Source organism: Triturus cristatus, chromosome 11 (assembly GCF_964204655.1).
Source record: "Triturus cristatus chromosome 11, aTriCri1.1, whole genome shotgun sequence".
Lineage (NCBI taxonomy): Eukaryota > Metazoa > Chordata > Amphibia > Caudata > Salamandridae > Triturus > Triturus cristatus.
The window spans coordinates 486,326,973-486,344,658 of NC_140594.1; the positions used below are offsets into that span (position 1 = coordinate 486,326,973).

Here is a 17,686-nt window from a genome sequence, read left to right on the forward strand (position 1 = left end):
AAGCCTATTGTCGCGTCGCGTCGGTCACAGTAATCACAGCGACACCAAGTAAGTTGTCGATTCTTTATTGTATGTGGTGTGCAGCCAGCATGCTGCACGTCTTGCCTCGTCCCCTGCTTCCTGTGTGTCTGTGTGTTTCCCCCTTGACCGGAACTGGTGTCCGGTGACCTGTCCGGCACTCTGACCTCCTACGAGGTCCTAGTGCCCTCGTGCCCCATCTCTCAGGACACTACATCTCCCCCTTTTGTCACAAAAAGTTACAACAGTAGCATTGGTTGGTAATCAGAAATGGGACGCTTTCTTTCGCATAGTCTGTTGCAAATGTGAAATGTCGATAGATGTTATTCGCGAGATGCTGCCTCGGGTGGCAGCTCACATTTCTTCTATTAGTCTCCTTGGTCTCACAATGTCTCTCCTCGGCCTCGTCACAAATCCTTGGCCCTCCTTTGGCCTGGCGGCTTCTTCTGTACCTGCTTCTTGGCTCTCCCTTTTTGTTGTCTCTTCGATGCCTGTCACTTGCTCTTCGTCCTTTTCTTCTTTTAGGCCTTTGAAATGGGAGCTGTTCCTTGTTATTCGTCGGCTGTCTGACTCTGCTGTTACCATTGTTCCTTTTACCTTTGTTATCGTCAGCGGGTCTTGGGCGAATGTACTGTCCGACTTCCGTTGTTGCCTCTGTCGTACCACAACAGTATCTCCTTCATGGAGGTGTGATTTGATGGCATGTCGCCTTCCGTCAGCATATTCCTTCATTTTTTTCTTGGCCGCCTCATCTTTTGCTGCCACACTGTCGTGCCCTGGTGCTGTCAGTCCTTCTACCTGCGGCAGCCTCGTTCTGCTTGTCCTCCCTAGTACTAGCTCCGCCGGGCATTTCCCTGTAGACCCATGAGGCGTGTTTCTGTAGTCTCTCAGTATTTGGCATAGTGCTTGGCCCAGGGAAATCTGTGACAACTTCGCCCTCTGAACTGCCTTCTTGATATTTCCCATGAACCTTTCGACCATGCCATTTGCTTGCGGCCATAGTGGTGTTATCTTTCTGTGCTGTATTCCAAGGTAGGCCATGAACCTTCGAAATTCCTCTCCTGAGAACGGAGGACCATTATCCGTTTTCAGTGTCTCTGGCGAGCCCCATGCTGCAAATATGTCGTCCAGAACCGGTAATGTTGCGGCTGCTGACGTTGAGGAGACCGATCTCACAATGGGGAATCTGGAGTATTCGTCTATGATGACCAGTAGGTATGTTCCCGCGTCTAGAGGTCCATAGAAATCGGCCGCCATTGTTGTCCATACAGCCCTTGGCAGTTCCGACATCTGTAGTGGTTCTTGTCTTGCAGGTGGACCTGTCGTTTGACAGAGGTGACAGGCCGCAATAGTATCTTCTACTAGACGATTTAATCCAGGGAACCACACTTTTTCTCTCAGCAACTTCTTTGTCGCTACTATGCCTCTGTGTGACTCGTGTGCAATGTTGACCACTTGTCGTCGTAGTGAGCTTGGAATGACTATCCTGGTGCCCCCCATTACAATTCCACTGTTTGTCTCCGACAGTTCCCCGCTTATTTTCTGTAGAGCCAGCATCTCCTCCTTCTTTACTCCTGCCTTCCAAGCGCAGTTGTTATTTACGTGCCTCCATCTTTGCTGTCTCATCGTTTCTCTGGCCGCTCGAAGAGTGTCATCTTTTGCCGTTTCTCTCTCTATTTCAGTTAGAGTTACCGGTGCCGGCGTGCTTTGCTTTAACACGAAGTTCAAGTATTCCTCTGCCATTGAGGCCTTGTTTTCAGCGTGCGGCAGGGGATGTCGCGACATGTAGTCTGCTGGATTATGTTCTTTCCCTGGTTTGTGGACAATTTTGAAATCGTAATCCATTAATCGGATGCCCCAGCGCTCGATGCGGGGCGGCATCTTTGCTGCTGGGTTGCCGTAAATTGTTACTAGTGCTTGGTGGTCTGTGATGATGGTGAACGGCTTCCCGTACACAAACATGTGGTAATGCTCGCATGCCCATACCACCGCCAAGCTTTCTTTTTCCGGCTGAGAGTACGCCTTCTCAATGTCTGTCAGGCTTTTGCTGGCGTATGAGACAATCTTCCTTGGTGACTCCTTTCCCGGCAGGTGTTGTGCTAATATTGCACCTAAACCCACTGGGCTGGCATCGACCGTCAGCTCGGTGCAGAGCAGCGGGTCGAAGTATGCGAGGTGCTCCACAGTCATCACGGCCTTCCTGATCTCTTTGAACGATTCATTGCATTGTTGAGACCAGACAAATTTCTGGCCTTGTTTCGTTAGTTCTCTCAGCGGCGTGCTCACCGTGGCAAAGTCTTGTATGTATCTGGCACAGTAGCTTGCCAGGCCTAGGAATGATCTTATTTCTGCCACATCTGACGGTGGCTTTGTATTCTTCAGCGTCTCCACTTTGCTGGGATCAGGCCTCATCCCTTTTTCCGAGAATATGTGTCCGAAGAAGATCAGCTCTCTCCTCCCTAGCTCGCACTTTTCTCCATTCAGTGTTAATCCAGCCTGCTTTAGTTGTTTGCACACTTGTCTTAGGGCACTATCATGTTCTCCATCCGATTTCCCAAACACTAGGATGTCGTCGCTGTAGTTGAAACTGTTATGTACTGGTCGTATCACCTGTCTTATTGTCTCCTGAAATATTTCGGCCGCTGACGAGATACCAAAACTGAGCCGTTTGTACCTGAATAGTCCTAGGTGGGTGGAGAATGTCGTTATGTACCTTGATTGTTGGTCCAGCTCTAGTTGGTGATACCCTTTGCACAGATCTAGCTTTGAGAATCGGCACGCCCCTGTCAACCGGCTGATCATGTCGTTCAGATGAAGTCCTGGATGACGTTCCCTCGATATTGCAGTGTTCGGTATTCTCATGTCCACACAGATCCGTATTTTGGACGTATTTTTCTTCGGGACTGCCACAATCGGTGATACCCACGGCGTCGGCCCATCTGCAGGCTCAATTATGTCTTGCTGCAGTAAGTTGTTTATTTCTTCTTCCACTTGCGGTTGTAGGTGAATTGGCACTCTCCTGTGATGCTGTGCCACTGGTCTCACTGCTTCGTTTATGTGTAGGGTAACCTGTTTGTCTTTTAGCTTCCCCAGTCCTTGCAGTATTTCTGGGTATTCTTGCAGTATGTTCTCTTTTTCTGTCATGTGATATGTCATAGCCAACAGCCCCATGACTTGTGCCGTGACGTTACTCAGCAGGCAGGGTGCAGGGATGTCCCCTTTCAGGACGTGTATTTCTTCTTGATATGTCATGTCCTGATATGTTAATGTTTCAGTGAACTTGCCCATGTTTTCTACGGGTGTCTTTGAACCCCACGTGAACACATCTACTTTTGATGGCGATAACTTTGGCTTTGTTCTCATCTTCATGTATTCTGACATGCACATTATGTTGCATGTGGCACCACTGTCTAGCACAAATTTTGTTCTGTGGCGCCCGACATCGATGTCTACTGTGGCCGTCTTTTTTATTTGCTCTTTCTCCACCAGCTGGATGTGTTCCTGCTGTCTTCCTTCCTTTGGTGTGTCGGACATGAGGTATAGCCGTGCTTCTCTCCCAGCCGTCGTCTGTCCGTCCGACTCATCCGACGATCCTCTCTCTTCTGTCTCCATGTGTCTGGCATGCCTGGTGCCTGTTGTCCTTGGTCTAGCTGTTCGTCCCCTCTCATTCCTAAATTGCCTGCTCATGCAGGTGCTTGCGAAGTGGTTATTCCCGTTGCATTTTCTGCATTTCTGGCCCATTGCTGGGCAGGTGCCAACGTGTGGGAAGTCAAGGCCGCATCTGTAACATGTGACCGCTTGTTTCCTGGGATGTTGTTGCTCCCTGTTGTCGTTCCTTTTGAAATATTCCGTCATCCGATGCGCCATCGCTGTTCCTTTTTCTTTGCCAATTTGTATCTGTTTGGCATGGTCCGTGGCCCGTGCTTCTGTGCGGGCCATCGTCAGTATTTTTTCAAGTGTCGTTGGTTCCTTTAGGATGCGTGCTCTGAACTCTACTGACAAACACCCTACGATGAGGCGCGTTCGTATTGCTTCTTCATTGTCAAACTTATCAAATTCGCAGTACGTCACCAACTTCCGCAACCTTGTCGCGAAGTCGTCCATGCTCTCTTCTGGTTGCTGGCATGCTGTGTGGAACGTGTATCTTTCGAAATCAATGTTGCGTTGGGGGTCGAATTTCTCCGTGAGGCACGCTTTCGCGCCTTTATAATCTGCCGTTTTTTCACTCGGTAGTGTCATCATTAGGTCTTCTATTTCGTCTCCCGCAAGGTTGACCAGCAAATCTAGTTGTTTGCTCTCTACGACGTCCGTTGCGCGCATGTATCGTTCAAATTGTCGTAGCCATCTCTCCCATCTGATGCCTGCTTGCGGTTCCGATATGTTGAATGGCAGTGGCCTGCGGAACACAGCTCGTGTGCTCCTTGTCTCTTCGTCACCCATATCCTTCCTTTCTGTTATTTTGCTAATTTATTTATTAGTTCCTTTTTACTTCCTTCTTGTCCCTCTGGTGCTATTTTCCTTCTTTGGCACCTTTTTCTTGTCGTTTCTCTTTTATTTAGACCTTTTTTTGTCTATTTTCCTTTTTGCCTGACCTTAAAATGGCCTCCCGGCCTTCCTGTGCTGCTATTGGCCCAAATTGCCTGACTTCAAAATGGCCGCCGCACTCTCGCGCGATTTCGCGCTGTTCGGGACTTTGCCTGACCTTTCAAAATGGCCGCCGTCTATCTTGGACGCTGATTGGCTCAATTCGCCTGACTTCAAAAATGGCTGCCACCTCTCGCGAGAGTTCGTTGAAACTCACGCGCGAGAGGGATTTTAATCTTTCCTTCAGTTGCTTGATCAGTTTCAGTCTCGCGCTGCTCTTACTTCTCTTAGCAGCGCCGGGGTGGGCTCCCGCAACGATGTTCTTTTCTTGCTGGGCACTTCGGACCAGGGTGGGCTCCTGGCTCCGATCTTCTTTCCGCGACCGGGTGGGCTCCGACAGTCGCCGCGACGCGTGGATTTCGATCCCGCCTCGTCGCCAGTTGTCGCGTCGCGTCGGTCACAGTAATCACAGCGACACCAAGTAAGTTGTCGATTCTTTATTGTATGTGGTGTGCAGCCAGCATGCTGCACGTCTTGCCTCGTCCCCTGCTTCCTGTGTGTCTGTGTGTTTCCCCCTTGACCGGAACTGGTGTCCGGTGACCTGTCCGGCACTCTGACCTCCTACGAGGTCCTAGTGCCCTCGTGCCCCATCTCTCAGGACACTACACCTATTTTCAATAGTCTGTGGAGTATCCGCAGCTCTGCCAGTATCAAACCTTCTGTTGCCCCAGTTTGGAACATGGGAGCAGGTAGACAGGTAATTCCTGCATTTTACATTTATGGCATTAAAGGTTTCTCCTCTGTCCATTCTTCAGAATAGTCTGCTGTCTCTGGTAGACCTGGCCAAATAGATTGTAGATGGGAGGGCTATAGCTAAAGGGAGTGGGGGCTTTCCCAAGTGACCATTGTCAAGCACATGTGGCTGACAAGTTCCTTTATACTCTGATCCAATAATGTAGTACTCACAATCAACATGCATTTCTATTCTCCTTTCCTAGGATTAAGTAGTAAGGTTTATTTTATTTTATTTTACTTTGAGACATTTGCAATGACGTGAACCTACTTCCAGGAAGATACTTTAATGAGACTATATTTATAGATACAGGAACTTCCCACAGACAAATTGCTGTAATCTATTGTGCTTGTCAGAGACGACTGCCAAGCTGTCCGTTGGTGGAATGCTCAGCCAGACCCTGTTGTATAAGAAATGTCCACTGGGTGGAAACACTATGTTTTGCAAGGTGGAGTGGGCTTTTCCTTATTATAACATTTCAAATGTGTTGACAGCCCCTTCGTCATCTATCTTACACACCTTATGACAACTTTGGGTTAAGCATCTGGCAAAGGAAAGGCACGCATTACCAGGGAATAAATAAGAATTTTGCAGATCTAAATATGGGCGAATGTAGAACGGTAGAGGTGGGTCTCTATGAGACTGCCCTCAATGTCCTGAGAGCAGCACAAAGCCCTTGCTCTATTGACCACTAGCATTCCTGTCTGCTGTTGCAGCTTAGTGCAAAGAGGAAAATAGTCTGTGGCCAGTAGAATGGGTAGCTTAGCCTGTTGCACCCTTCAAGTGGGTGGAGCAATAGTTTAATGCATAATTCCAATTTTTGCCTCCAAGAAATACCTTGCAGGAATTTTACTTTCCACCTAGGCATACACTAAGTATTCTGTAATGAGGGGTCAAAAATCTTACTGAGTAGTTGGGAATAGCAATCAACATGGCTATAGGCATGATTAATTTATTGGCAGAGAGGGCACTTCGTAGCAAGGGCGACGGAGTTCCCTTCCCACTAATATAGTCGTCTCCCTTTGGGGGGACCTTACATTTCTTAAATACGTGCTGGTAGTGGACCCACTTACTGGCTACCAGATGCACTTTACTGTGAACCAAAGGTTTAATAGTTTCTTCAAAGATATTCACAGGCTCAAAGCAATAGTCTTCAGGCAATATGACTCTCTTTTTTATTACATTTTCCTTTAGTTCTTGTTTTAATTAATTTACTTCATTCATATTCACTATGAGTATTAATGACCATGTTCTTGAAACAACATCACATCCAGAAAATCAATCCTACATCATACGGTAACTTCTGGCGCCCAATGCATTTCGGGTAATCTGACCCTACATCAGGGGTCTCTGCAACAAAACAGTATATTGCTGTATGTGTGTACCATACGAATCACAGCTCAAGCAAAGTAATCTAACATCAATAAAAACTATCAAAGTGTCAAGCACATATGTCCGTAACTTGGCATGTATCAAATAAGAAACATGACCAATGTACTCAATGAACACAATGGTGATTGCATCACCAACTAATACTGCTGGTGAAATCAAAGTATTAGCAGAAATCTGGATAATTTGCTTCGTGAAAACCCTGTGATATTAATGTGCCCAAATGAAAAAAACAACTGATGTGACAATATGGTATACATCTTGCAACTCTTCATCTTAATCTAAAACGATTCATGCACAAAATTACTTGTATTACTTACTTTACTTGTGCTCAACACTTCCAATCATGCTCAAACCTTCACCATACCACTAAATGCACTTAATTCCAAATACCAGTTGATCTACAAAGAGTGGATAAAATCTTGTGGTTTGCTTACAAAACGCTGCACTGCCAGTGCCCACCTCCATGCTCTCCACACCGCTGTGGCCTGGAAATGGTCTAATTTTGACCCTGGATATACCTTAAAATCAACCAATGCCATTTGTTCGAGATCAACCTGGTATTCAAAGAACCTGAATCCACTTAAAGGGGCCGAGTAAAATACTGAGCACCGTGCGAAATTGACAACTGGATTATGAGACCTAAACTGGGCCAAAAGTACACAGTGGTTTCACCCATGTCGAATTGTTATAGAAACCAAAAAGAGTACATCCTTGAAAAAGATCATGAAATGAAAATCAAATGTCCAATTCAAGTGTGTGTATGTGGCTGAAAGCTAATGCATAAATGTGTGCAGAAAGCTGCTGTAATGAGAAACAACAATACGTGTACTTGGAACCTGAGGTTCCCAATGTTTCCTAAACTAAGAACAAAATATTCCTAAACAAAAGATTGGAACATCATCTCATGGCATATGAACATATTGTGAACATAATAACTATAAAAATGAATCAATGAAGGTTCATCAGAGAAAACAGACATATTCAAGCTTATCATCCATCCCATGTGGTTGCATAGTGTCTTATCTTTTGATCCAAAATAATTCAGATTGTAAAAGCCTTTTATGATTGTCTGTGACCAAACTTTTCTGATGGCTCTTGGGAGTATGAGCCATCGGAGAAACGTCTACATGTCTGCCTGTTCAATTTAAATAGGCAGACGTGGCATTTTCTGCTGTTTCTTACCACCAGGTAAAACCTGGCAGTAAGGAACAGTAAAAACATTATAACAGTCCTCCTGCCATGGGAGAAGACTCCTATGGTGAAGAGAGCATTATAATGTTTTCTTTACAATAAGAAAATCCTGTTTTGGGATTTTATTATTGTAAAGAAAAAACAATTTCTCTATGCTACATGGCTGCATCCTGCTGACGCAGCCCTGTAGCACAGAGTAATATGCATTGCAAGGAACCACCGTAAAGGTGGTTCTAGGCAATGTTTTTATAAATGACTGCCTACTTGGTGGTAATTTATAACCAAGGAGGCGGCCTCTCCATCATGTGGTTGGAGTAAATTACTCCATACCCATGGCAAAACGCCGGGCCAACTACCCACAAATAAATCAGAACCTGTGTATTGTATACTATTCTGGGATCTTAAATACAGTAGTCATCACTGTAATAAAAAATACATTACAGAAAATCTTGAACCACTCGTCTTGATTACTGATGAACTTTAGTGATTCCCCTGAATAGGCAAAACACTACTTTACCATGACAAGGATGCATACAGTACAAGGCAGAATGTGTATTGATGTAGGAGGCATGCTAAGAGCTAAAGCTTCCACCATCAAAAATTAAATACAAACAACTATGCACATGTACATTGCAAGACAATGTTGTTTCCCCGACGCTGATTGAAAAAAAAACAGAAATGCTAAATTTTAAAATCTTCAAGAAATTGAATCAAAGGTGTTGGTGAAATGGAATGGCGCGTACTGGGAAACTTATGGTATTGCCAATTGCCGACATTCTCAATTGTAATGACAACCATTGTAAACCTATGGCTGCTTTCAACAGCAAATGATCATGAAAAACAATACATCAAGGCGTACAATTTCCTCCAGGGAGCTTTATATAACAGAAAGCATATGATTAAGTTAACACTCTTCATAAAAGCCAGACTACTTTTCTTTCACAAAGTATTAATATGAAAAAGTAAGAAAAATACTACTTTCTGATTATGTTATCTATCCACTTGTATGATTGTTGGTTTCTTGGAAGTCCAGCGCCTTTTCAAATTGTACTAAAGCATTCGCTTTTGCAAGATGGGGTTTTGGACTGTTGCCACAGAGAGCAAGTTATACCATTTTAACATTAATAAGAAACATAAAAATAATACTTTATCATGGCAATATATATATATATATGTCTGTGATTTCTATCGCCCTATGGTTGCATTCAGTGATTGCTCTCTAGTATTAAGGAAATTATTGATTATCTTATAAATAATCATGAATGTGTCATTGGGTAGATATAGCAGATTTTTCTTAACTGGAATGTATGCCTAAACATTTAGGGGTTTATTTTCAAGGCCCTTGTGCCACCAGTGCATCACTTTTAACATGGCAAAAAAGTGGCGTACTGCCGGCGCCAGGGGCTTAGAAATAAGCCCCTTACTTTTTATGTTAAAACAACAATATGAACAGGTTAAGAGCATACAATACATATGAGGTGCATACTCCAGAATTTGCAGCATAGAGCTCAACGATAAAACAACAGCACAAAATTACCATTACATTCAAAATGAAGAAAGCCCTTATATGTGTGAAAAAGGATTTTATATTAAGGGGACATCAATGTATGCACGTCCTAGCTCTTGTGTAGAGAAATTCTTTAAATTACATTTGAGTAACTTATTTTTGATCTTCTTCCTAGGCTTTCATGTCCTGTGAAAGTAGAACTAAGGGGCATATTATCAAGAAACAGCGTTAAAATTATCGCCAATGGGCTTGATAATATGCCCTTGAGAATTCCCATAGAAGCCCATGTTCTGGTGTCAACATGGGCTTCTATGGGAATTCACAAGGGCATATTATCAAGCCCATTATCGCCGCTTTAGCGGCAGTTTTCTGCCGCTAAAGCGGCGATAATTTTAACGCCGTGCTTGATAATGCCCCAGAATTCGGTATTCTCTTTTTGTCTTACAGGTTTCTTTCAAGCGCCTTTTCTCACGTTCAAGGATTTAAAAAAGTGAGTCCTTTTTCAGTTCTGTAACAATTTAGTAAAGATAATAATCTAATGTAACTCTTGTGAACTGCAAATAGCAATTTGCTTTGTGAAGTGCAACTTTAACTGCTGTACACTTTGGGAAAACATCTAAATTGCAAATCCCTAGCAGGGACTACAGAGGGTTCTGGCCTTCTTTGTCACTCTCAAGTGAATTCATCAGTGCTTTGCGGCAATTCAGGAAGTCACAATTCATTGAAATGTTACCAGCTGAAGGAGACATGTGGCACCCACCTGCAAAATCTCCCTCTCTCTCTGGTGGAGAGCTTTCCCTGAGCATTTCACAACCAGCATTTATGAGGGGAAAATGCAGCAGCGTTCTACATCATTCCAAGGCCCTCCAAGGGACGTTTTTCAATTGGCCACTGTATGCATCAGTGTGATCCTTGTCCCTTTAATGCCAGCTCATTGTAGAAGCTGATAGAGAGAGGCAGTGGGGGTCTGCTTTTTCTGGTTGGACTTGCCCCGAATTTCCTACTCTATGCAATAAGGTGCACAGACAACTGATTCACCCTTAATAATATTATTGGGTGGAACAAGTTTTCTTTACTATGCACATCTCCTATGCACAGCATATGATTGTCGTGTCGTTTGTGTAAACGGAGAACCCGGGCAGATCACAACACAACACTAAGACTGACTCAGTCCATTGAACCTGGAATGCTGCATCGGAATTCCTGAACCTGCAACTACTGATACTGCTGGGATAGTGAAATCCCAACTGCAGAAATACCAAGGCATTCCAAGTTGTACCTTGAGTATGCACTTAAAAGAATTACCATGGGACTCGAAGTTTATGCACCTGATATTTACAACAATATGTTTGGGGCTTTTTCCCAGCTGCACATTTCACTTTGTTTTAGACGGCAAAATGTCCAGGGAGAAAACATCAGGAACAGGATTTTTCTCTATTGCTTATTACGCTGATAAAGCCAATAAAAAACATTTTTATGGATAGGACAGACTTTTTAGTTAGTCTTGAACCTGATATTTATAATTTCGCAATGGAATTAAAGCTTTTGAAACTGCATGGTAAAGTATATGCAATCTATCTGACACAGAACCCTGTGAATAAAAAAACAACACATTTACAGTAGATGTTTCTGTGCACATGAGGTGTCCCACTAATTAAACATGGGCTTATTTAGAGATCTTGAAGCTCCTTGCTGAATGTATATTTACCTCATAGTGTGCTACCCTCTGAGACTCTGATATCAGCTGGGCACTGCAAACTTTGCAATAACTTTCTGTGAATAGTTCCTGGTCGATATCAGACTTCATCTGTAAAAAAATAAAAAAACATTAGAATACATTCACAAATGCACTGTTAGGTATATTAGAACTAAATTCATTGCAAATAGTTGGCTAATCACAATAGTGCACATCACAAAGTGGGTTATTCATTGGGGTGGTGGACGTGAGTCCACCACAAGGAATAAGACCACAAACTTGCCGGGGTCAAACACAGTTTCAATAAATTAAACCTGGTCTAACCCCTCTGGTACCTATGGCACAAAGCTGACAAGCTGAACCTAGGGAAGTGTGTAAAATATTTAGCAGAAACGAAACAGTGAAAAAGTCAGAACACAAAGCAATACACATCCCACAACCAATATAGAACAAAATAGTAATGAGTAACATGACACCAAAATAACAAAAAAACACTAAGGGAGAATAGTGATATGCATTTTAAAAGTTTTAAGCCAAAAGCATAAAAAAATAAAGGGCCCTATCACGATGTCGGGCGGAGTTTCCACCGCCCAACATCATCTCGGTCATTGGACTGACCGGCACCCAATCGGCGGTCATGATCGACTGATTAGGATGCAACCGGACACTGTTCGGTCGCATTCCTATACTTTTCAATGGGATCATGTATTCTGGCTGGCATACATGCTCCCATTGTAAAATAGGAGGTGCAGTTTATCCCTGCACCCCATGCCACGTGGTGCAGGGATCAACAGTAGGGCACCATAGGTGCCCCCTCGGTCTCCAACCGGAGGCCGTGTACCCATGGGGGCCCTCAAAGTCGACTTCTGACAGCCTTTCTGTGTCGGAAAGGCTGGCAGAGAAAGGCTGTTGGTATGCAACATCGTAATCCATCGGGCAGAAAGAGATGCCCTTTGGATTACTGACAGCTTTCCAACTGCCGGAAGGGCTCTTTGAGCCCGTCGGAAGCCAGTCAGAATGACCGGTCGGATTCCTTTCTGACTGCCTCTATTGTAATGAGGGGGGCAGAAAGGAATCCGACTGGAAAATTATGATGCTGATCGTGATCGGCTCCAAAGTGTCAAATGATAGTTACTGTTCTCAGTTGACCAGGACCTATGTGTGATTTCAGGCCAACTATATTGGAGCGCAGGTAAGACATGTCAAGTGGGTTCATCTAGGTCAAAGATTTTACCTTCTCACTAAGTCTCAGTAAAGGAAACCAAAATCCTTTGGGGGGTGAGGTTGCAGGATGTACCCTCCAAATCCCTCTACAGCCAGATAGCCACTGCATAAAGCCTTGCTGAAGGTGTTGATTTTGGCAGCAACAGCTCAGAGAGGGAGAAATTCTGAAATGGCCACCAAAGTTCTCTCGTCAGATGGATAGTTTTTGCACCTTCACCTGGTCAAGAGTTTTACCTACAAACTTAGGTTTTTTCATAGAGCTCAAAATCCTCCAACTGGGTAAGCTTGCAGTGGTGTGTGACAAAGTCCTCTCAAAGTCGAGAAGGTCCCTCTGAAGCTCCAATACATTTCAAAGACCAAACTTTTCAGAATTTCAGGAACAGCTTCTTTTGGTCGCTTCTAAGGCTTTCAGGACCCCTGGGGCACCACGTAAGGGCCAGGTCTCACTTCAACAGATGCCAGTTCAGTTCTGTTTGCTACTGGTCAGCTGGACAGTTCAGTAGAAAAGGACTCTTGCAGTGTGTTGTGTCCCTGTATCCACACAGGATGTCAGCCAACTGACCCTTGGAGTCCACTCTTTAGTATTCGGTACAAGTGGAAGCACTGTCAGCCATTACAGTCTCCTCACAGTTTTCACAAAGCAGGTACTGCCATCTTCTATTTTTCCAAAGGTCCAGAGAGTGTTTTTATGAGCTGTAGGTGAGGTACTACTTTTGTACAATTTACTAGCCAGTGGGTGGAGGGGACTCCTGGACACCTCTCAACCAATGAGGAAAAAGTTCTCATGGGCAATCCTTCCACTTTTGCAGCATATCCTGTTTGCCTTACTGTCAACTATCCCTCAGTGTGCAGGTCTGAGACAAATTCAACATGGCCAAATCTCTCTCACCCTGAAGGGAGCCTGTGAGCCAGCCACGGGTGTGGTTTGAGAAATGAATAATCCCCTTCCATTCAGCTATGTGAGACTGATTCTGGGACCAGTTACCCCTTCCTCTGGCCCGATGCCAAACTGATTGCAGAGGGTCTATGGAAAAAAAGCCTCCTCAATCCCAGGTCCCCTTGTACACCTAACTGTGAATGGGTGAGCATCACATTGTTTTCTTTCAACTTAATAAAGTTCCTGGACCGTCCCCAGCAGCCCTACTTGAGCTGATATCTGTCATATAGTTCACATCCGGGTCTTCCTCTGAAAAGACCCAAGCCGTTGTTTTGGCCTTGGGAACAGTTTCCACACCTCAATAAGTGAAGCACTGGGAGCCCCATCTGCCAGAAGGTGTATGCTAGTTAGCCACATGGAGGGCTCAGGCAGGTAAAGAGTATCTTTACAAATGTCACATTTCACTAGAAATCCAACCTCACCAATTTATTGGATTTTTAATACATGTTGAAACTAGTGGTTTTATCACCCCTGTACCCTATCCCAATCCAAAGTTAGCTGATTTATAATTTTATTCTGAACCTTTTCTCATAGACAGCTACAACCCTTTACCATGTAAGTAGCGAGTTTTTTGTTTTTGGGGGGGAGGCGGGAATCACTGTGTGAACATGCCAACATTAAATCCTTGCATGTACCACTTTTATATACTAGGCATTGTGTCTTGTGGGATAAAAAGCCTGCTTCGGATAACTTTTTTAACATTTAAAAGGAAGGTTCTTTCCTGTCAAAAAGGGTTACTTTGAGAGGTTCTCCTGCAGGTTTAAAAGCTGAATATGTCAGGTAACAAAGGTGGGTCTGATGTCATGGTGATGTCACTCTAGTTGATGGCACTATAGATGCTGGCATCCAAACGTGATAATAAACTTTTCATGACATTGGAGTATTTTCTTGCACCGTATACTATGGCATTACAGTAAAGTTAAATATCTCAATTGGGGATTAACCCAATTAACCTGTTTTAGATGGCAGAGCATATACACTGCGGCCTGGACAGCAGTGACCAAGTGTGCAGAGCTGAAATGCTTCTTACCACAAGAAAGTCAGTCCTTTCTCAGAATGTAATATTCATAATTTCAGAATGAACTTTATACATTCTTAGTGGCATACTCAGTTACAGAGTACAATTTTGATTTAACATTCACGATGTACTTGCCAAAAATAGTACAAATAATAAACAAACTATTTAAAAATGTTTTTGTGTCGAGTAGCAGGCGCCTTTAATAGCAACTGTTTGTTTGCTATATTTTTCTATGATGGTTCAACCAAAATAGAATTAATTTGTAATTTACAATTCATTAATGAACTGGCACAGCAAACATATGAGAACATTAATGCAGAAAACAGTGAGGAATAAACTAAAGAACTCAATCCAGGAGTAGATATAAAATAATGAAGCCAATATTCAGAGTTTTCTTCTCCTCCTGAAAATGATAAACATGAATTAGATAGAAATATTTATATACAATTCAGTTTCCCTGAGAGAATCAACAGGTAGACCCCAATAAATGGTAACACATAGTTGTATGGTGAACATTTAGCCCCCCCACCAAAAAAAAAGAGATGATCTAGTCCCTACATGGTTAGGTAACCTTAGGCTAGGGACCTGGACAACAAGAGCTTTAGAGACCAAAAAAATGAAGTTGCAGCATAATATCCTTCACAACCACCACACATTCACCATCAATGGAACTGAAAATAAGAGGGCAAAGGAAGATATTGCTGTGACACCAGCAATAGGTGGGAAGGCAAATGTGATTGCAGCTATTGGTGTGGGTTCATCTTTTGTCTAATCCACCCTTCTGTTTGCTTTTTCTGTATCTGGTTGTCCAGCAGTAGAAATTGCAAAGGCCTTTGGCAGGTTATGCTCAATAAACACACATGCCCTAGCTGGGACAATCTGTGCAAGTAAGGAGACTCTGCCATTCTTCTGGACTTTTTCCCTTCTCTCCATTTTGCCTGCCCATGCTTGGTTGTTTGGGTCAAAGCCGGCCTGGTTGAAAAGTACTTCACCATTCCAAGTGATCTTCTGGCTTAACATGTCCCTGCCAAGGGAATGAAAATTCTTGGTGGTTGCTAGATATGTACAACTTGGCAGGAATATGTACCAACCAACCACCTGTTAATGGTTTCATAACCGCTTACTTAATCTTCATGAAGTGGCTATTTATTTAAAATTCACATAGCACTTTCCTATTTTTACTACCAGGATGGTTGTGTCTGCTACTAATTATTGAATATTAGCATGCTACTGCTTGGAGTTTTAATATCTATTCCGCAAATAAACATACAGTGTCTTCTCTTTCTGATGACATTCACTTACAGGCCATTAAGTTTACATGTTTGCAAAGTAACCTTGACTAACTCTGTAATCTTGCTCCAGTAAACCATTGGTGAGCTAGCACATCTGCGGTGTAATAGCATGTTTTAAGCCAGTTCTTGCTTTCTCTAGATGACAGCAATACTATATTTGGCATAATGAGTCGAGACCTGTGTTCTCTTGTATTCCCAAGAAGTTTCATTACACTGGACATGGACTTTGTGATGTCACAATATATATTTGTAAATGAGAATGGTTGTGAGCTGTGTAGGAGCAAGAACAAGAGATGCTGGAAATCTATGGGACTTTATTATAGTATCATTATTTGCATAAACAAAGCTAGGGACTTTATTATGGTATCATTGGTTGCATAAACAAAGCTAGTGCATATGAATCACTATCTGTACATTCAGGCACCAGACACAGCACTTTGAAGTCAACCCTAACAACGTGTTCTGGATATCTAGGAGAAAATATGATACCTTCTTGTAATATTAATTCGATGCTATTCTGTTTTGGGGACTATGTGTCCCACGCACTACTGTGCCAGGAGACACCAACCAGCAGCACCTGACTGGGGGAGGAGCAAGTCTACCCAGGTGTTTTTTACCACCGATTACAATCCAGCTGTGCGGTTCTTGCATGGGTTGCACCCAGGCCAAGCACGGGTCAATGGCGGGCCCCTCCACATCCATCAAAATCTGGAGGAGGCTGGGAAGTCCCTCTCTTGCATCCAATTCTGGAGGTATTTATCATTATCTCTCTACCTTTTGACCAGTATTATTTGTGAGAATGAGCAAATAAAAAGCTTTGTGAGGCCACTCTATCACCACTTCACCTGCAAAAAATACCTCGATAGACAGGATGCCCCAGAGGGCCATGGGGGTCATAAGTACTTTAAATCAAACTAACTGACAGGAAATTTTCTCTTAGCACGGGCATTGCACCTGGTGTTAATGCGGCTCTTCTTCAAAACACCAGAGCCACCTTCCACCACCTCTCTCTTTGTGAGTAGTGAGCTTGTCCATGTTGATAATGTGACCCCTGCTACGAATGTCCTCAACCATCAGTGATTGCCAAAAGGCCCAGGCTGGCGGACCAAAACAAAATTACAGAGGATACTAGCAAAACTAATATCTCCCCACCCTCCACCCTGGTGCAGCCATCTCTATCACTTATAAAGGGCTTTGAGGGAGCATCCACACCTCCCTGGGTAGTACAACTGATGGAGGAATGTATTGCTAAAATTAAGGTTCCTTTTTTAGCAGAATTATCTCCCGTCATTGCTAGCCTGGCAACCATTGAGCACAAACTGACTGGTATAAAACAACCACAGATTTTATCTGGACAACTCCATTCATGGCCCTCATGGTAAATCAGAGTCAGGTGGTTAGTTAAAGTAACTATTCTAATACAGCATGGTCCATGTTACGTATGAGATCCCTACCAGGTAGCCGCTGCGCTGACCCCACAAATGTAATCTCTAAATGGAACTGTCCTCACCCGTCTTTACTTCCATCATAAGGTGAAAATAGGAGCCAACTTGAGGGGCATACATTTCACAAAGCCATTCCTTTGGGAATGCCTGGGGCCATGGAACCCTCCGGAGCACCAGCCAACCTGTGGTAGAGCTTCCTTCTGTCCTTATTTGACAATATTAACTGGAGTCCCTTCCTTGCATGTAGATCGGAATGAATCACATGAAGAACTTTTCAATAAAACTTTGACCTGACTTGCACGACACAAGGGACTTTGATCTCTCTCTGGCAAGTAACATTTTACTGAGTTGTAGGAGGGTTGGATTGGGCCATGGCCTGTGGATCGATGTGGTGAGTGTTATTGTTATCTCCAATGCTGTTGCAGAACCTGCTCTTCAGACACTTGAGCAAACAGAAAGCTGGGAGCACTATTGCATTACAAACATAAGATTATTTTTATAAGCCAACTCATCATTCCCAGTCGGCCCCTAATTGGCAGGAACAGTGGGCTTGTATGTCATCAGTGTCTGATTGTAATAACCCCAATTC

At 43.6% G+C, this 17,686-nt stretch overlaps 1 protein-coding gene across 1 annotated transcript in view; it reads right to left on the bottom strand.

Annotated features, from left to right (window-relative positions):
- ZMAT4 (zinc finger matrin-type 4) overlaps positions 1-17,686 on the bottom strand; it is a 2,296,526-nt gene that overhangs the window by 1,610,343 nt on the left and 668,497 nt on the right. Inside the window, exon 3 of the mRNA XM_085633137.1 lies at positions 11,194-11,292. Coding sequence (XP_085489263.1) covers positions 11,194-11,292 — 99 coding nt within the window. The remainder of the gene's footprint in view (positions 1-11,193; positions 11,293-17,686) is intronic.